The following is a 15,409-nucleotide window of genomic DNA, read 5'->3' on the forward strand; positions in this document are numbered from 1 at the left end:
ACTGAGTGGCAAACCATTCTGCAGCTCGGCTGCAGTGTTTATTAGGGAAAACGGACAAACCGGGAATGAAACCAGCGACAGCGACTCTGCTCAAGCTAAAGGCAGTTGGACTCGACAGCAATCCAACCAAATAACTACAGAATCCATGGACAGCGATGTGTAGCCAGGAGCGTCCAGCTATCTGAGGCTCAAATCGCACCCGTTTAGAGGATAAAGCTTCATATCTGAGAGCACAGTGGAGTCGAGTGAATGGTCTTCGGAGGGTTTTCCACTCTTTTCAGACTCATTTAGTAGACTGGCTCATCCAGGTTTGCTTGCTTTTCCTCTTACTTGAACTTGAAGCATTGTCGTTAAATTCGCAGCTACGGTGGGCTAATGATTTATGAGCATAACTTTACACATTAAATCCATTAGCTTCTCTCCTCTTTAGCTTTCAGCAGTCTGTAAAAGGAGAGCTCTGAACTTTTTTATTTCTTAACGAAAATCTATAATTATTATAAAAACTATATTTTTGAAACTGTTGAAATCTGAATTGATGGCCGGGAAGCATACTTTAGTTGCGTCCTCGAAACCGCTCTGAACCGAGAAATGCAGCCTACCTGGGCTGGAGCCCAGGCTTAGGGACCCAGCTAGTGTTAGTTAAAATCCTGTTGTCCATGAACTTCTTGGAATATCTAAATTATAATAGACTAAGGGATAGAATAAGGGTTAAGGTTAGGTTTAGAATAAGAGCTAAAGTTAGGTTTAGAATAAGGGTTAAGGTTAGGTTTAGGTGTAGATTAAGGTATAGCTTAAGGTTAGATTTATAATAAGGGTTACGTTTAGATTTAAAATAAGGGATAAAGTTAGGTTTAGGTGTAGATTAAGGTGTAGGTTCAGGTTGGGTTTAGAATAAGGGTTAAGTTTAGGTTTAAAATAAGGGTTAAAGTTAGGTTTAGAATAAAGGTTAAAGTTAGGGTTAAAATTAGGGTTGAGGTTAGGTTTAGGTGTAGATTAAGGTGAAGGTTAAGGTTAGGTTTAGAATAGGGGTTAAGGTTAGGTTTATAATAAGGGTTAAGGTTAGGTTTAGGTGTAGATTAAGGTGTAGGTTCAGGTTAAGGGTTAAGGTTAGGTTAGGTGTAGTTTAAGGTGTAGGTTCAGGTTGGGTTTAGAATAAGGGTTAAGGTTAGGTTAAGTGTAGTTTAAGGTGTAGGTTCAGGTTGGGTTTAGAATAAGGGTTAAGGTTAGGTTTAGGTGTAGATTAAGGTGTAGGTTCAGGTTGGGTTTAGAATAAGTGTTAAAGTTAGGTTTAGGTGTAGTTTAAGGTGTAGGTTCAGGTTAAGGGTTAAGGTTAGGTTTAGGTGTAGTTTAAGGTGTAGGTTCAGGTTGGGTTTAGAATAAGGGTTAAGGTTAGGTTTAGGTGTAGATTAAGGTGTAGGTTCAGGTTGGGTTTAGAATAAGGGTTAAGGTTAGGTTTAGGTGTAGATTAAGGTGTAGGTTCAGGTTGGGTTTAGAATAAGGGTTAAGGTTAGGTTTAGGTGTAGATTAAGGTGTAGGTTCAGGTTGGGTTTAGAATAAGGGTTAAGGTTAGGTTTAGGTGTAGATTAAGGTGTAGGTTCAGGTTGGGTTTAGAATAAGGGTTAAGGTTAGGTTTAGGTGTAGATTAAGGTGTAGGTTCAGGTTAAGGGTTAAGATTAGGTTACATTACTGTTGGCTTGGTCAAGTCGTCTTTCACTTGCGAGTCAAGTCTTTTCTTTGCCACTAGGGGCCGCGTTTCCTCAGAACGTAGCGGTGGGTGGTTTTACAGGACAGAACAAACGACCTATGTGGACGTTTTCTTCAGGAGATCAGGCTGATTTTCATACTGTGAATGTAGTCTACTATCTAGGTTATTCACAAGTAGATATACAAGGGTTTCACATTATTAAACCATGCAATACAGTATTAGGTAGAAGCACATCGCACAAAGTTTACACATCACAAGTTTGGTACTCAGCTCTACGTTAAAAGACGAAGAACAGCTCTTGGAAAAGCTAGCGGAAATAACAACATTATTCAACCTTCGTTTAGCTGGCTCTTCTCAGTTTGGCAACCACACATGGACCAAAAAAAAAAGGAAAAAAAGAAATATATATATATTTATATATATAAAATGCATGAAACTGCTTCACCCCAGTGTACACGGGCGCAACGAAATACTAGTGACATGTTTATCTTTGCATTCAGTGACAACAGAAGTATTCTACATATTTAACATTTGAAAAAACTACCCTTTGAGGGTTGGCTGGTAGATGTTTATCTGTCTACCTTCGAAGAAAACTGAACGTTCGGTGGGCAGACCAAGTGTGTGAAGTGTGTGAAGTTGATGGTATGCATGGCCCCGAAGAAGGAAGCACAACTAGGTCTTGTGGTACGAGGAGCACTGTAGCGATATGCTAAAGTAGGGCTGTTGAAACTGGGGCCTGCAAGCTTTGGCTCGTGGACAGTTTCTGTCGGGGAACCATCTGCTTTGACCGTACGTTTAAATAAAACATCACACCCTGGCTGCCCATGGATTTCCTGTTATTCTGTGCGCGGTGGCTCAAAACACAGATTACACAACGACCCAGCTTAAAGTCTGCAGTCTCTCCTCCAGTGTGACTGTCCTTATAACTCAAACACCACGACCAAAAAGATATTAATAAATAGGCTTCAGCTTCGATTTATCAATTGCCTACATGCTGAACGTCCTTAAAACAACACTCTTAGCACAGGTATTAGTTTTTGACTCGTTTAGCTTTGGTGCAATATAAAAAAATAAAGACATTTTTGAAAAGGAGCTATACAGAATCACAAAATCATCTTTCCTAGTACATTATATGGACAAAAGTATTGGGACACATTCTTAATAATTGAATTCGTTTAGGTGTTTCATTCAGTCCCATCGTCACAGGTACATAAAATCAACCCCCTAGCCCTGCAGTCTGCCTTTCTTCCACACATTAGTGAAAGACTGAGAGATTCTGAAGAGCTCACTGAACTCCAGCGTGGTTCTGTATGTAATAGGAGACACCGCTGCACCAACAACAACAAGTCAGCTGGTGAAATGTCCTCTCTCCTAGATCTTCTTCCATCAGCTGTGAGTGGTGTTATTATTGAACAGTGGAAGAGTTCAGGAACCACAAAGAAGTGTCAGACCACGTAAGGTTACAGAGCGGGGTCAGGGCCGAGTGCTGAGCTCAGAGCAGAGTGCAGAAAAGCCTCCAACTGACTCAGTAACTGCAGCAGAGCTCCAGACCTGCTGCTGCTGGTGGAGCTTAGAGCAAAGGGCTCCATAGACCGGCTCCATATGAATGCCTATGGGTTTGGAATAGGAGTTCATTAAAGCTCCTGTAGGCGTAATGTGTAGGTGTCCCAATACTTTTGTCCATATAGTGTATATTAGGATGGCTTTTACCAAGCAAGGAACCATCAATGTTAATGTACTGATATTTTATCTTGAACAATGAAGACTTTTCACCAATACTGATATTGTTAGGGTTACACTTTGTTTGAAGGTTGCCTACATAGGGACTTCATGACACGTGCATAAGCATTGACGAACATATTGCTGCTGTCACACCATTTTTCCTGTTTTCTCTTTATTATTTTTTCATAATTCCTAATTTGACCCCATTTTGAAAGGCCGATTCCCCAATCCCCCTTTATATGAACCCCTTCATCTAGCAATGCCCTCAACACTAGGAGGGTGAAGACTAGCATATATCTCCTCTGTCACATGTGAAGCTATTCACTGCCCCCTTTCAAACCGCCGCTGATGCAGCATTGCTAGATAGCCAGCGCTTTCAAAGGAAAGCTCAGCTCCCCAGCTTCCGATACAACAGCTAACAGACGCCTGTGCTGACCAGCATCACACTAGGAGGGGAGGAAGTGTCATCACCCCACCCCTGAGAAAGCAAGGCCAATTGTGCTTTCTCTGATTGCGGCTACTGATGGCAAGCAGCGTGACCCGGGATTCACCCGGGTTTTTCACCTTTTGACATAATGGGAATCTGGCAGTTCTTCTTTACATGTCATTAGAAATTCATGATGAACGGACCAATACTTTCATTAGAAGGTTTTCCTTCTCCTGTAAAGCTGCAATTTTGAAGATACAATGATTTTGCGTGACTGTGACAATATTTAAAAAGCAATACTTGGTATATTTGAATGGCTTATGTCCCTATTCCTGAGATGAGCCCTTAATCTTAAGTGGTGGGTATTTGTTCATAAGACTGTTATGAAGCGTCATTACAAGAAATAAAAAGACGAGTAAATAACACATATATATCATTAATATATAAACATATAAACACCAGTGGAAATACACACATGATAAATGATTACTTGACTGTCTCATTACTAAGGCCGTTTCCACGCCTACGGTTGGTTTGCTGTGGTCCGAATCAGTTTGTAAACCTGGAGCGTCTTCACACAGGGAAAAATCCAAGCTCACCATAATGCATCACAACAAACCACATAAAAAAAATCTCTCTCAATCTGCTCATTGGCCTGACCTTTCAGGGGCGGGAGCAATGGCAGAGATGGTATCTGCTCATAGCTGTAGTAAATATCTGGGCGGTATACTTAGGCCACGCTACCGTTTGGCTCAAACTTGCGGCATACTCCTGATATTTGGGTTGAACTGAGGTCAGATCGTGTTCTTCGCCATTAACAAACCACTCCAGAGTGTGTTGGGACCGGGCCGAGACCACCTCCTCTCAAGGGTCCGAGTGCGATTACTGTATTCACACCTGCCCAAACGAATCACACCAAAGGTGAAAACGGACCTGAGTCCAAGTCTGATTTAATAGGACTAAAAAGTGCAGGTGTGAAAACGGGCTTAGGTATGATGCTTCATAACAGTGTTATAAATAGAGCAAGGGCTGTTATGTCAATGCAACATCATATATTTTTAAAATAATATAATATACTATAATAAATATGAAGGTATTTTGTGAAATATATAGTACATAGGCTGCTCAAAGATACCCCAGCGATGCTTCATGAATGCATTATTCAAGTCTTATGCCTGTGTTATGAAGTCTTTATAACGTCTACACAGCCTGCAAATGTAAAGCGCCCCCATGTTCAGTAATATCCCGTGAACATCTTGGAATTCAAATTATTTTTGGATGAAACTGTAACTTCTGAAGATTAGCCTCAAACACAAGTGACAAATAAAGAAAACACACACACACACACACACACACACACACACATACACTCATGGACACATACAACTGAAACAGTACCCATGTCCTATTCAACAGTGTTAGCCACCGCCTCCCTCAATACTTAAGTACTACGGGCATTTCCGTCCGCTGCTCGTCCATCCGCCCCCCCTGGACCTTCAGCAACAAGGAGAAGAAATCTTCATCGTCCATAGGGCCCGGGGCCATGCTGCGCTGGTCCTCCAAACGACCCTGAGCCTGTGTGTGTGAGATAGAAAGAGACAAAGAGAGAGAGAGAGAGAGAGAGAGAGAGAGAGAGAGTACACAGACATATACAGAAAAGGTGAGATTCCAGCTTTAGCATGTACAGCTTTTCTGGCTGCTCTCAGTTCTGCTCTCACTAGGTGTTTCCGTAACAGCTGTTGCTATTTATATCTCTGTGGCAAGTAATTACTGGATAAGGTCACATATCATCACTGTCACACAAAAAAATTGTATCTCCGCTGTTACCGGTTTTAATTTTTTGACATAGAGTAAGTCTGGCATTTGTTTTTTTACGTTGTATTAAAATTTCATGATAAATCGACCAATAGAAATGCTCTACTTTCCATTGAAAGTGAAGAAGGTGTTTCCCTTCTCCTGTAAAGCTGTTGGCTTGGTCCTAGCTTAGTCCTAGCCTAGCCCTGCCCTGGTCCTAGCTTAGTCCTGCCTTGGTCCCAACTTTGTCCTGTTTTGGTCCTAGCTTAGTCCTGCCTTGGTCCCAGCTTAGTCCTGCTTGGTCCTGGCTTAGTCCTAGCTTAGTCCTGCCTTGGTCCTAGTTTAGTCCTGCCTTGGTCCTAGTTTAGTCCTGCCTTGGTCCCAGCTTAGTCCTGCTTGGTCCTGGCTTAGTCCTAGCTTAGTCCTGCCCTGGTCCTAGCTTAGTCCTGCCTTGGTCCCAGCTTAGTCCTGTCTTGGTCCTAGCTTAGTCCTGCCTTGTCAAAGCTTAGTCCTAGCTTAGTCCTGCCTTGGTCAAAGCTTAGTCCTACCTTGGTCCTGGCTTAGTCCTGGCTTGGTACTAACTTAATCCTAGCTTAGTCATGCCTTGGTCCCAGTTTGGTCCCAGCTTAGTCCTTGCTTTGTCCTAGCTCAATCCTGGCTTAGTCCTGCCCTGGTCCTATCTTAGTCCTGCCTTGGTCCCGGCTTAGTCCTGCCTTGGTCCCAGCTTAGTCCTGCCTTAGTCCTGGCTTGGTCCTAGCTTAGTCCTAGTCCTTTATTTTAAAGAGTATATCATTCTAACTTAATGCCTGGCTGCAATGAGGGTAGTGGGAAATTTGTGAAGTTTGGCTAAAACAGCTAAAATCCTGAAGCTTTGGTCAAATACTTTTGTCCATTTGCGTCTGGCGTAAACTGCCTTAAAATCTCGAAATGAATGAAAACTGCAGGCCACACTTCACCTCAGAGGACCTACCTGTGAGGTGAGGATCATGTTGTACAGATCCTCCTTGGGTACTGGTTTGGGAACAGCCTGGCTGGACTCCGGGCCCTTGCAGCTGCCTTTCCTGAGCTTGGCTTTGGCCTGAGGGGCAGCTAAAGGGGCAGCGGAAGTGGCAGAAGAGGAGGGTTGTGGAGGCTCCGGGGACGACAGGACTGGGGAAAGGTTCTGGAAGTCTGCACGCTGGTCATCCAGTCGCCGGCCCTGGGAGGTTGCCAAAAAGTCGAAAAACTCCTCCTTCTGCAGCGAGGTCATGGACGAGAACAGCACTGTTTGGGGTCAGACAACACAACAAGCATGAGCAACCAAGCCTGGTACGCCGCAGAGATCAGCCCACAGCACAGTTCTTTTGGTGGGTAGAAGAGGAGATGTTATTAAGGAAATTTATGGAAAGGAAGATTACCTGTGTGTGATATAAACTGAATGTGTACCACAATTCAAACGTTTGGAAACAACGTTTTCAGTGAAATAAAGTCCATATGGTTGCAGGCGAACATATTGGTTAATTCTAATTTGCTCGCCCTGTGCAGCCTCACGGTTTTCAGATAAAATCTAAAATCTGAAACATACCTGGGTCCTAACTTAGTCCTGCCTTGGTCCTAGCTAGGACATGTCAATACAATAATGACATTTTAATTTAAGGAGTGCCGTATCCTACATACGTCCTAGCTTAGTCCTGCCTTGGCGCCATCTTAGTCTTGACCTAGGTCCTATCTTAGTCCTGTCTTGGTCTAAACTTGGTTATAGCTTAGTCCTGCCTTGGTCCTAGCTTAGTCCTTTCTTGTTCTTAACTTGGTCCTAGCTTAGTCCTGCCTTGTTCTAAACTTGGTCCTAGCTTAGTCCTGCCTTGTTCTAAACTTGGTTCTAGCTTATTCCTGTCTTGTTCTAAACTTGGTTCTAGCTTAGTCCTGTCTTGGTTCTAGCTTAGTCCTTTCTTGTTCTAAACTCGGTTCTAGCTTAGTCCTGCCTTGTTCTAAACTTGGTTCTAGCTTATTCCTGTCTTGGTCTAATTTAGGTTCTAGCTTATTCCTGTCTTGGTCTAATTTAGGTTCTAGCTTAGTCCTGTCTTGGTCATAACTTGGTCCTAGCCTAGCCCTGCTTTGGTTCTAGCTTAGTCCTGCCTTGGTCTAAACCTGGTTCTAGCTTAGTCCTGTTTTGGTAAAGCTAGATTTGAATAACTACAGAATTCATGAATTAAGGAACTGGTAAAACATCACTGTAGCTTTGCTACAAGCAGAAACGACAGGGGCTACTTAGAGACGTGGTGTTTGCCTCCTCTTGCTGTCCCTTGTGGAACGGTCAGAGCCTTTGCCATGGCGTTACTGATAGAGTAATCAGAGCCTTTGCCATGGCGTTACTGATAGAGTAATCACAGCCTTTGCCACGGCATTACTGATAGAGTAATCACAGCCTTTGCCACGGCATTACTGATAGAGTAATCACAGCCTTTGCATCAGGAACCCTCTACATCTTCAGCGGGTATCTCAGGGTCACAAGCATTTCACCCTTCAGCCTGCACACCTTGCCTGAGGGAAGCAGTGAAGACTGAGGACTGAGCTCTAGTAACTGAGGCAGTAATTACATTAAAATACTACAGTAAAATGACAACAGTACCTCTGAGCTTCTACTCAGTGTAAACCAATATCACTAGACACCCACTGAAGGATCAGAGTTATTGGCTTATATATTATAATAAATAAAAATTGCTTAAGTTACAGCAAAATGTAGTTGACCCGTTTGGCGCCTGAACAGCCGCCAGTTTAGCGCTGTGCAAAACTGCATGCCTAAAAGATCACACATTTGCCTTAAACCACATGGAGGTGTTAAGCCATCTCAAGCTGACTTGCTTATGTGGTTTTGACACTATACTGGACAGAAGCACAGACAGGCATCAAGTTAAGCCATGCGCTCATGTCCCGTTTTATAAATAACAGTATATCACACAGCGTCTGAAACCAGGCATGCAAGTGAGATTAATTAAACACTGCTTTAAACAGTAGAAGGTTTAAGCAGGAGAACAGCTGCTGGTTGGCTTTTCTTATCCTCATCCTCAAACTCTTCTGACAGCACTGGACACTGGATCTCGGTGGATTGTAAAACCTGGAGGTGGATCTTTACCTTTCTGGCTGTGGCGGGGGGTGCTGGGCTCTGAGTAACACCTCCTCCGTCCCTCCAGTCTGAAGGAGCAGCGCTGGTCATTCAGCCGCCGGCCCTCCTGCAGGGTACACAGCAGCTCGTACAGAGTATCTGGAAAATCCGGGGACAGCCGGTGGACCTGGAGAGAGCGGGCGGGCAAAGGTTATTTCAGTTCTTTTAATTCTACTGCTAACTTTTAATTCTCTAAAACTGCTAGATAAGATACTCTCCCAACACAGTTCTTGGTTCTATGCAATTTGATGACTAACGAAGCTTAAAACTGGGTTCGGGAATTGCAGTTCTTGCAAGTTTCTTAGTTTTAGTTCCTAGTTTTATGCTTCTGCTACAAGGTTAATGCTGCTAACGTAACTAGTTTAGCAGAACCACTTTTGGTTCCATAAAAAATCCTAAGTTTGTACTGGAGATATATGAAGAGCGTTAAGAACCATTTTAAAGGTCTACAGAACCATCACTTCATGTTAAAGGTTCTTCACACTCTTTATGGAACTAACAAAATAGTCCTGCCAGGGCGAGGATGGCCCATTCTGGTCCTGGAGGCCGGATTCCTACACGGTTTTGGGCTTTCCCTGCTCAAACACACCTGATCCAACTGCATCTTACTGCAGGGATATCAGCAAACTGTGCTGGCCTCTAAACTCCATGGCTCACTCCTGTTCTATGGCATCACTCAAAGAACCATTTGAAGCACCTTTAGAATTGGGTTCCCAAGGCTGGTATTAGGAACCTCTGTTGTGGCTGAAAGTTGTGTTCACAAATTTCCCAAAATTCAGTTCAACAGTGTCTTTTACTTTGGAAAATCATGAGAAATATGAGATAATATGAGACAAAAATGAGATAATATACAGTACGGTGCAGTAGTTTTAGTCCCCTGTGAAATACACACTGAAAAACCCCTTTGGTTTGGCCCCGTTCATGTAAACTCCCCCTATCACTAGCAATGCCCCCAAAACTAGGGTGTTAAGTCAGCCACCGCCTCTTTTGTAACTGCCGCTGATGCAGCATCGCTAGTTAGGCTAGCACGCTTTGAGGAAAGCTCCCGAGCTCCGATACAACAGCCTAGATCCCAAGCTTAGTCCTGCCTTGGTCCTAGCTTAGTCCTTTCTTGGTCTAAACTTGGTTCTAGCTTAGTCCTGCCTTGGTCCTGGCTAAGTCCTGTGGTAGTCATAACTTAGTCTTAGCTTAGTCCTGCCTGAAGAAGACCAGTGTAGAGACCAGAACCTAGCAGATATATAAAAAAAATCTGAAATGAGATAATATACAGTACGGTGCAGTAGTTTTAGTCCCCTGTGAAATACACACTGAAAAACCCCTTTGGTTTGGCCCCGTTCATGTAAACTCCCCCTATCAATAGCAATGCCCCCAACACTAGGGTGTTAAGCCAGCCACAGCCTCTTTTCCAACTGCTGCTGATGCAGCATTGCTAGTTAGCCTAGCACGCTTGGGGGAAAGCTCCCGAGCTCCGATACGACAGCTAACAGATGCCTGTGCTGACCAGCATCACACGAGGAGTCATGTGGAAAGGAAGTGCCATCACCCCATCCCTGAGAGAGCAAGGCCAGTTGTGCTCTCTCTGATTCTGGCTGCTGATGGCAAACAGCATGACCTGGGATTGGATCCAAAGATCCTCAGATCATAGTGGCAGCACCATCGATTTATTTACAGTTACATTTACGGCATTTAGCAGACGCTTTTATCCAGAGCGACTTACAAGGTTACTCATATTACAGAGGTGGACTAATATAGTGTTAGGAGTCTTGCCCAAGGACTCTTATTGGCCAGGAATCCACACATGGTGTGGTAGCTCACTGGTAGGTAGTGGTGTTATCTGTTGCGCCACTAACCACCCTTTATTTTTGATTTATGAAGCCCTGTAACTCAGTGCTTAATGATGGTAAATCAGGTGAGCTGCTGCTGCTGCTGCTGCTGCTGATGGAGTTGAACACATCCTCCACGCTGTGCTGGCTGGACCTGGGGGCGTCCAGGAGAAACCTGGAGGAACCGAGCTCTGTTCTTCAGACTAGCTCACCGACAAGATCTCACTACTTTCTTTCTTCAGAATGAGAAGCTCTTGTTTTATTTATGTTCACCTGCATCTATTCTGATGGGATCTGGAGTTTCTACAGTAAAAACTCTCTCACTGCTGAGAGACATGGGTTTAAATAATGTGCCTAGGTGTTAGAGGCGTACCTCTCCACAGTACTGTATGTCCTTCTCTGTGTAGCTCCAGAAGAGGCCAAAGAGCCACCAACTAAAGCAGGGGTAGAGGACTGAAGGCCGGAGTTCAGCACAGCTTGCTAGTATCTCTGCTCTGACACAGGAAAATCACCAAACCGTGTACATTTCCATGTCTGATCCAGAGTGAGTTACAGGAGTGCTTTGCTGTTCACTCTTAAAATATCTCTAGCTAGTGTGTAAAGGCCAGTGTGTCCTATTTGATACACTCACCATATGCCCAGATGTTTGTAGACACCCATTCTAATAAATGCACTGAGCTACTTTAGGTTGCACCCATTGCTGACACAGATGTGCAAATGCACACACACAGCTTGTCCAGTCCCTGTAGAGAAGTACTGTCAATAGAATAGGACCGTCTGGAATGCCAGGCGTGGGCTAGAGGGGTATAAACCAGCATTGAGCTGTGGAGCAGTGGAAGAATTGTGTTCTCTGAAATGATGGATGGTGTCATTCCAATACTTTTGGGAGGGATGAGTTGGGGATAATGAGCTAGATTGGTGATCAACCAACATCCCGACCTCACCAATGCTCTTGTTGCCGAATGCAATCGAATCCTCACAGAAAAGCTACAAAATCTAGTCAAAAAGCCTTCTTTCCTGAACAGTAGACACAGTTACTTCAACAAAAGTAGGATAGACGCTTTTTTAATGCCCTGTATTATTTGAAGAAAAGGTGTCCCAATACTTTTGTCCATACAGTGTGCCTTAAGCTTAGATACTGCCAAATACAAAGATGATTGTGGATATCGAGAAACACGATGGGTAATACTCAACACTGTGCCTGAATCCAGCCCTCCAGAAGTGCAGTTCTCCACCCTGGGCTAAAGGATTCAGCTAGCTTCACATCATGACAACGAAAAAGTTTCAGCTCAGAAGGCCGAGCTTGCTGGTCACTCCATGTGTTATTCCAGCTGATTCGCTTTGCCTGTCCACCATCACTGTAAATTGTCATTTGCAATGTGAAAAGCCCTTAATCCTGATCCAGATGGATTTATTCCCAATTTCTTAATTTCATAAATCTCACTATTGCTAGATTCATCAGAATTTGACACATTTGATTCCGATAGATAGTTATTAGTCATTACTGGTAGTCAATGTATGCCAGACTGCACTGTTTGTACACTATGTGTACACAGTGGCTCACTGTGTGACTGTAAATAACATGAGGGCAGTGCTGGCTCAGTGGGTCACTAATCACAGGGTTGTGGGTTCGAGTCATGGTCGGGTCCTTAAACAAGGCCATTGGCCTTCTATGCTGCAGGGGTGCTGTAGCATGGCTGGCATTGAGCTCTGAACACTGCTTTCCAAGCTGGGATATGTGAAGAGAAGAACTTCACTGTAAAAATAAAGATGTTCCAAAGGGATCTTTAAATTAGGCCATATCATAACCATTCGTTTCCCTGGTAGAACCCTTTAGAGCACCTTTATTATTAAGTGTATAATGACAATGAATAATTTTTACTGTTTTACAGCTGAACAGTATCTGGTTTAGGTCTGTATTGTGTAGTGTGCACCAGCTGCTCAACAGAACCCAGTATCACCATGCCTTTCCTTCTGAGACTTCCCCTTGACTGTAAAGGGCCCCCATGTTGCATGATTGATTGCATTACTGCAATAAGCAGGCCTGTGGAAGTGCTGAGACCTACTCTGACCTACGACAGCATGTTTGGTAGTAATTCAACTAAGGTTTTAGCTTAGTTCTTTCAGAATTTGAAGTACACGGCCACATTAATAATAGCCAATATGTAGGGAATTTCACATTAGGGCATAGTTTTAGATGGAGCCCAATTTAAAAAAATGTGATAGTTGTGTGTTTTGCATGACGTTACCTTTTGCAGAGCATCTTCAGGCCTGAGGCGGTCTTTGGGCCGTAATTTAGCCTGTGACTGGATATCAGGACTAACAAGGAGCTTCTCTGTTGTAACTACATCCATCTTCTGAAGTGACCCTTCCATCTTTTCCTCTGCTGCCTTCTCTGCAATCTCCAGTCCACCTCCAGCTTGGACCGTTTTCTCCTCAGATGCCTCCAGCATCCTGTCCGACAAGCGTTCCTTGTCTTCCTCGCCTTGTCCAGCCACTTCGCCCTGGTTTTCCAGCGCCTCTTCTTTCTGACCTTCTGCCTTTGCCACCTTCGCCTCAACGACTTCTATATCCTCACGCTCACCTTCTTCCACTTTAGCACCAGAGACTTTGTCCTCGTGTTCCTCGGCCTTCTTTACCCTCAGTGCGCCTTTAACTCTGGCTGTGTTGTTTGTGAACTCCTCCGGCTCGTCCCCCTCCTCCAGAATGAGAAGGGGCTCCAGCTGCTCGTCCGCCGGGCTTTCACCTTTGACCTCCGCGCAGTCCATGTCAGCGTCCGCTGATGTGTCCCTCAGTCATCCAGCAGATATGGGAACCTCGGGTAAGTTAGAGTTTGGGGAATTCTTATTTTGAGAAGTTTGAAATACAAGGCAAGCGGGAGACGAGGCTTGCTTTTATTTTGTATGTGTTTTGAATGTATTGAGTAGCATAAATATTTAGACAGTAAATTGCCAGATTGCACAGTAACTCCCAGAGGTTTCATGTATCATATTTTGCTTACTCCACATGACTTACTCCAAATGAAATCAGATATCTTAAGCTGACAACAACAGAAAAAAAAAAACGGTCATTGCACAACATCTCCATAGTTCTCTCAATATTAAAGCATACACAAAAACACCCATGACGTCCAGAGGTGCTCATTTACAGCTGTTCTGGCACATATCTACGGTACTTAAACATGTAAGAATCCACCTTTTTCTCTTTTTAGGCCTTCTTACCTTCCTCCACACCTCCAGAAGTTGAAATGAAAGTCCTCTAAAGTGCGGCTGGTGTGTATAGCCCTCATGGGCTTCGCCTCCTTGAGCAAACTCAAAACAGCTTGTTCATACCTGACTGGAAGCTGCCAAATTTGTCCCCTAAAAAGAAATTAATTAGAAATGTGAAGGCTGCCACGGTGCGCGTGAAGCCGTCCTTTCACACTGTGACTGTGAGTTTCTTCCTGTTCCTTTCTCAACCCTGACCCACCCCTATTGACATGGCCCATATTTCTTCAAAAACTCATGGAATCAGTTGTTTTGCGGTACAAAGCGGAAAAACACAGAACAGAAACTGGGGAAGGAGGGGAGGGGGGTCTCGAATCGACTGGGCAGAAAGGTGTTGGAGAACACATGGTCATATATATGCAGGAATGTGCTTGAATATGTGCTTGAAGTTTGCTCACACTTGACAGCCCGCTCACTAGAAAGGGCGGCATGTTGAAACTAGCAGCCTGCTTGTTTAACATAGGCAACAGAACCTGTGGTTTTGCAGACTTCCTGTTGTCTGACAGCAAAAAGAGAACCATGCTGTAAGACAGAGGCGAGCCGTGCTAAGACATGGCTGAATGTAAGAACAAAGAAAAACACGAGGCAGGAGAACTTTACAACTTATACGGCCTCATATTGCGGGAAACCAATATTTGGCAGAACTGTAGTACCTACACAAACGTCCCCTGAAGTAAACTCATGCTGACCTGATTACGACAACTGTGGCCCGAGTGGGGCCTTCGGTACCAGTACCAGATTGTCTTGAATGGTACAGCAACAAGTAGCGTGTTAGCTTGTGGCGAGAGCATTCGATCAGGACCATTTAAGGCAGATTATGATTTAAATGTTGTACTTTTATAATACATAATGCTCTTATAAATGTTAATGGACATATTAGGATATTAAGTTAACTTTTTTCTTTACTGTATTGAAGTTGAACTTATTTAAGCCCTTTAAATTTGGGATAAACTAAGTTTATCATGTTGACACTGCGGCCTAAATTGAGCCTCTGGGGCCTAAAGCATGTTGTATTGAACAGTATGGCAATAATAAGCATGTTAGCTTGCAGTTGAGGTGCTAGATTGGGACACTTTAGGGTACAGATCTGGATCTATTGAGATATTAACGTAAATAATTCAGCCACTCTGTTTTGCTGCTCACTGAATCGTATTGTATCTAATTTAGAAGATGAAGTTATGAAGTTATCCCCCTATTACTATAACTGAATTACACTGATACAGGCTCCTTGTCAAAGCAGTTGCTGAAATTAGCCAAAACAAATGAGCAGAGGTTGGAAAGTGAAATGCATAACTGTTTTATTCATATTTTTATTATATTATTTTATTATAACAAAGCTTATAAGCACCTGCTTTTGCATGCTGACCTGATTACTGTAGGTGCGGCCCGAGTTGGGCCTCTGGTGCCTTGAATAGTACGGCAATAAATAGCATATTAGCTTGAGTCTAAAGTGTTTGGGACACTTTAAGGCAGATTATGTTTAAAATATATATAATTTAAAAAATATATAAAATATATAAATTTTGCTTA

At 43.5% G+C, this 15,409-nt stretch overlaps 2 protein-coding genes across 2 annotated transcripts in view; one reads left to right on the top strand and one right to left on the bottom strand.

Moving 5' to 3' along the window:
- The window catches only part of tap1 (transporter 1, ATP-binding cassette, sub-family B (MDR/TAP)), a 433,854-nt gene that overhangs the window by 365,137 nt on the left and 53,308 nt on the right, over positions 1–15,409 (top strand). The gene's annotated exons all lie outside the window — the stretch shown is intronic.
- Positions 1,325–14,030, bottom strand: gpsm3 (G protein signaling modulator 3). Its single transcript, XM_072692423.1, has 5 exons — positions 13,835–14,030; positions 12,863–13,429; positions 8,761–8,917; positions 6,619–6,911; positions 1,325–5,429 (listed from the first exon to the last, which is right to left on the bottom strand). Exons 2-5 carry the CDS (start codon positions 13,379–13,381, stop codon positions 5,289–5,291), a joined length of 1,110 nt encoding a protein of 369 aa, XP_072548524.1. The 5' UTR covers positions 13,382–13,429; positions 13,835–14,030; the 3' UTR covers positions 1,325–5,288.

This window comes from Salminus brasiliensis, chromosome 1 (genome assembly GCF_030463535.1).
Source record: "Salminus brasiliensis chromosome 1, fSalBra1.hap2, whole genome shotgun sequence".
Lineage (NCBI taxonomy): Eukaryota > Metazoa > Chordata > Actinopteri > Characiformes > Bryconidae > Salminus > Salminus brasiliensis.

Coding starts and splice junctions, on each gene's coding strand:
- gpsm3 (XM_072692423.1), bottom strand. CDS start 13,381: ATGGACTGCGCGGAGGTCAAAGGTGAAAGCCCGGCGGACGAGCAGCTG. Junction 8,918..12,862: donor CTGAAGATGCTCTGCAAAAG/GTAACGTCATGC, acceptor CGCTCTCTCCAG/GTCCACCGGCTGTCCCCGGA. Junction 6,912..8,760: donor CCCCCGCCACAGCCAGAAAG/GTAAAGATCCAC, acceptor GACCCCAAACAG/TGCTGTTCTCGTCCATGACC.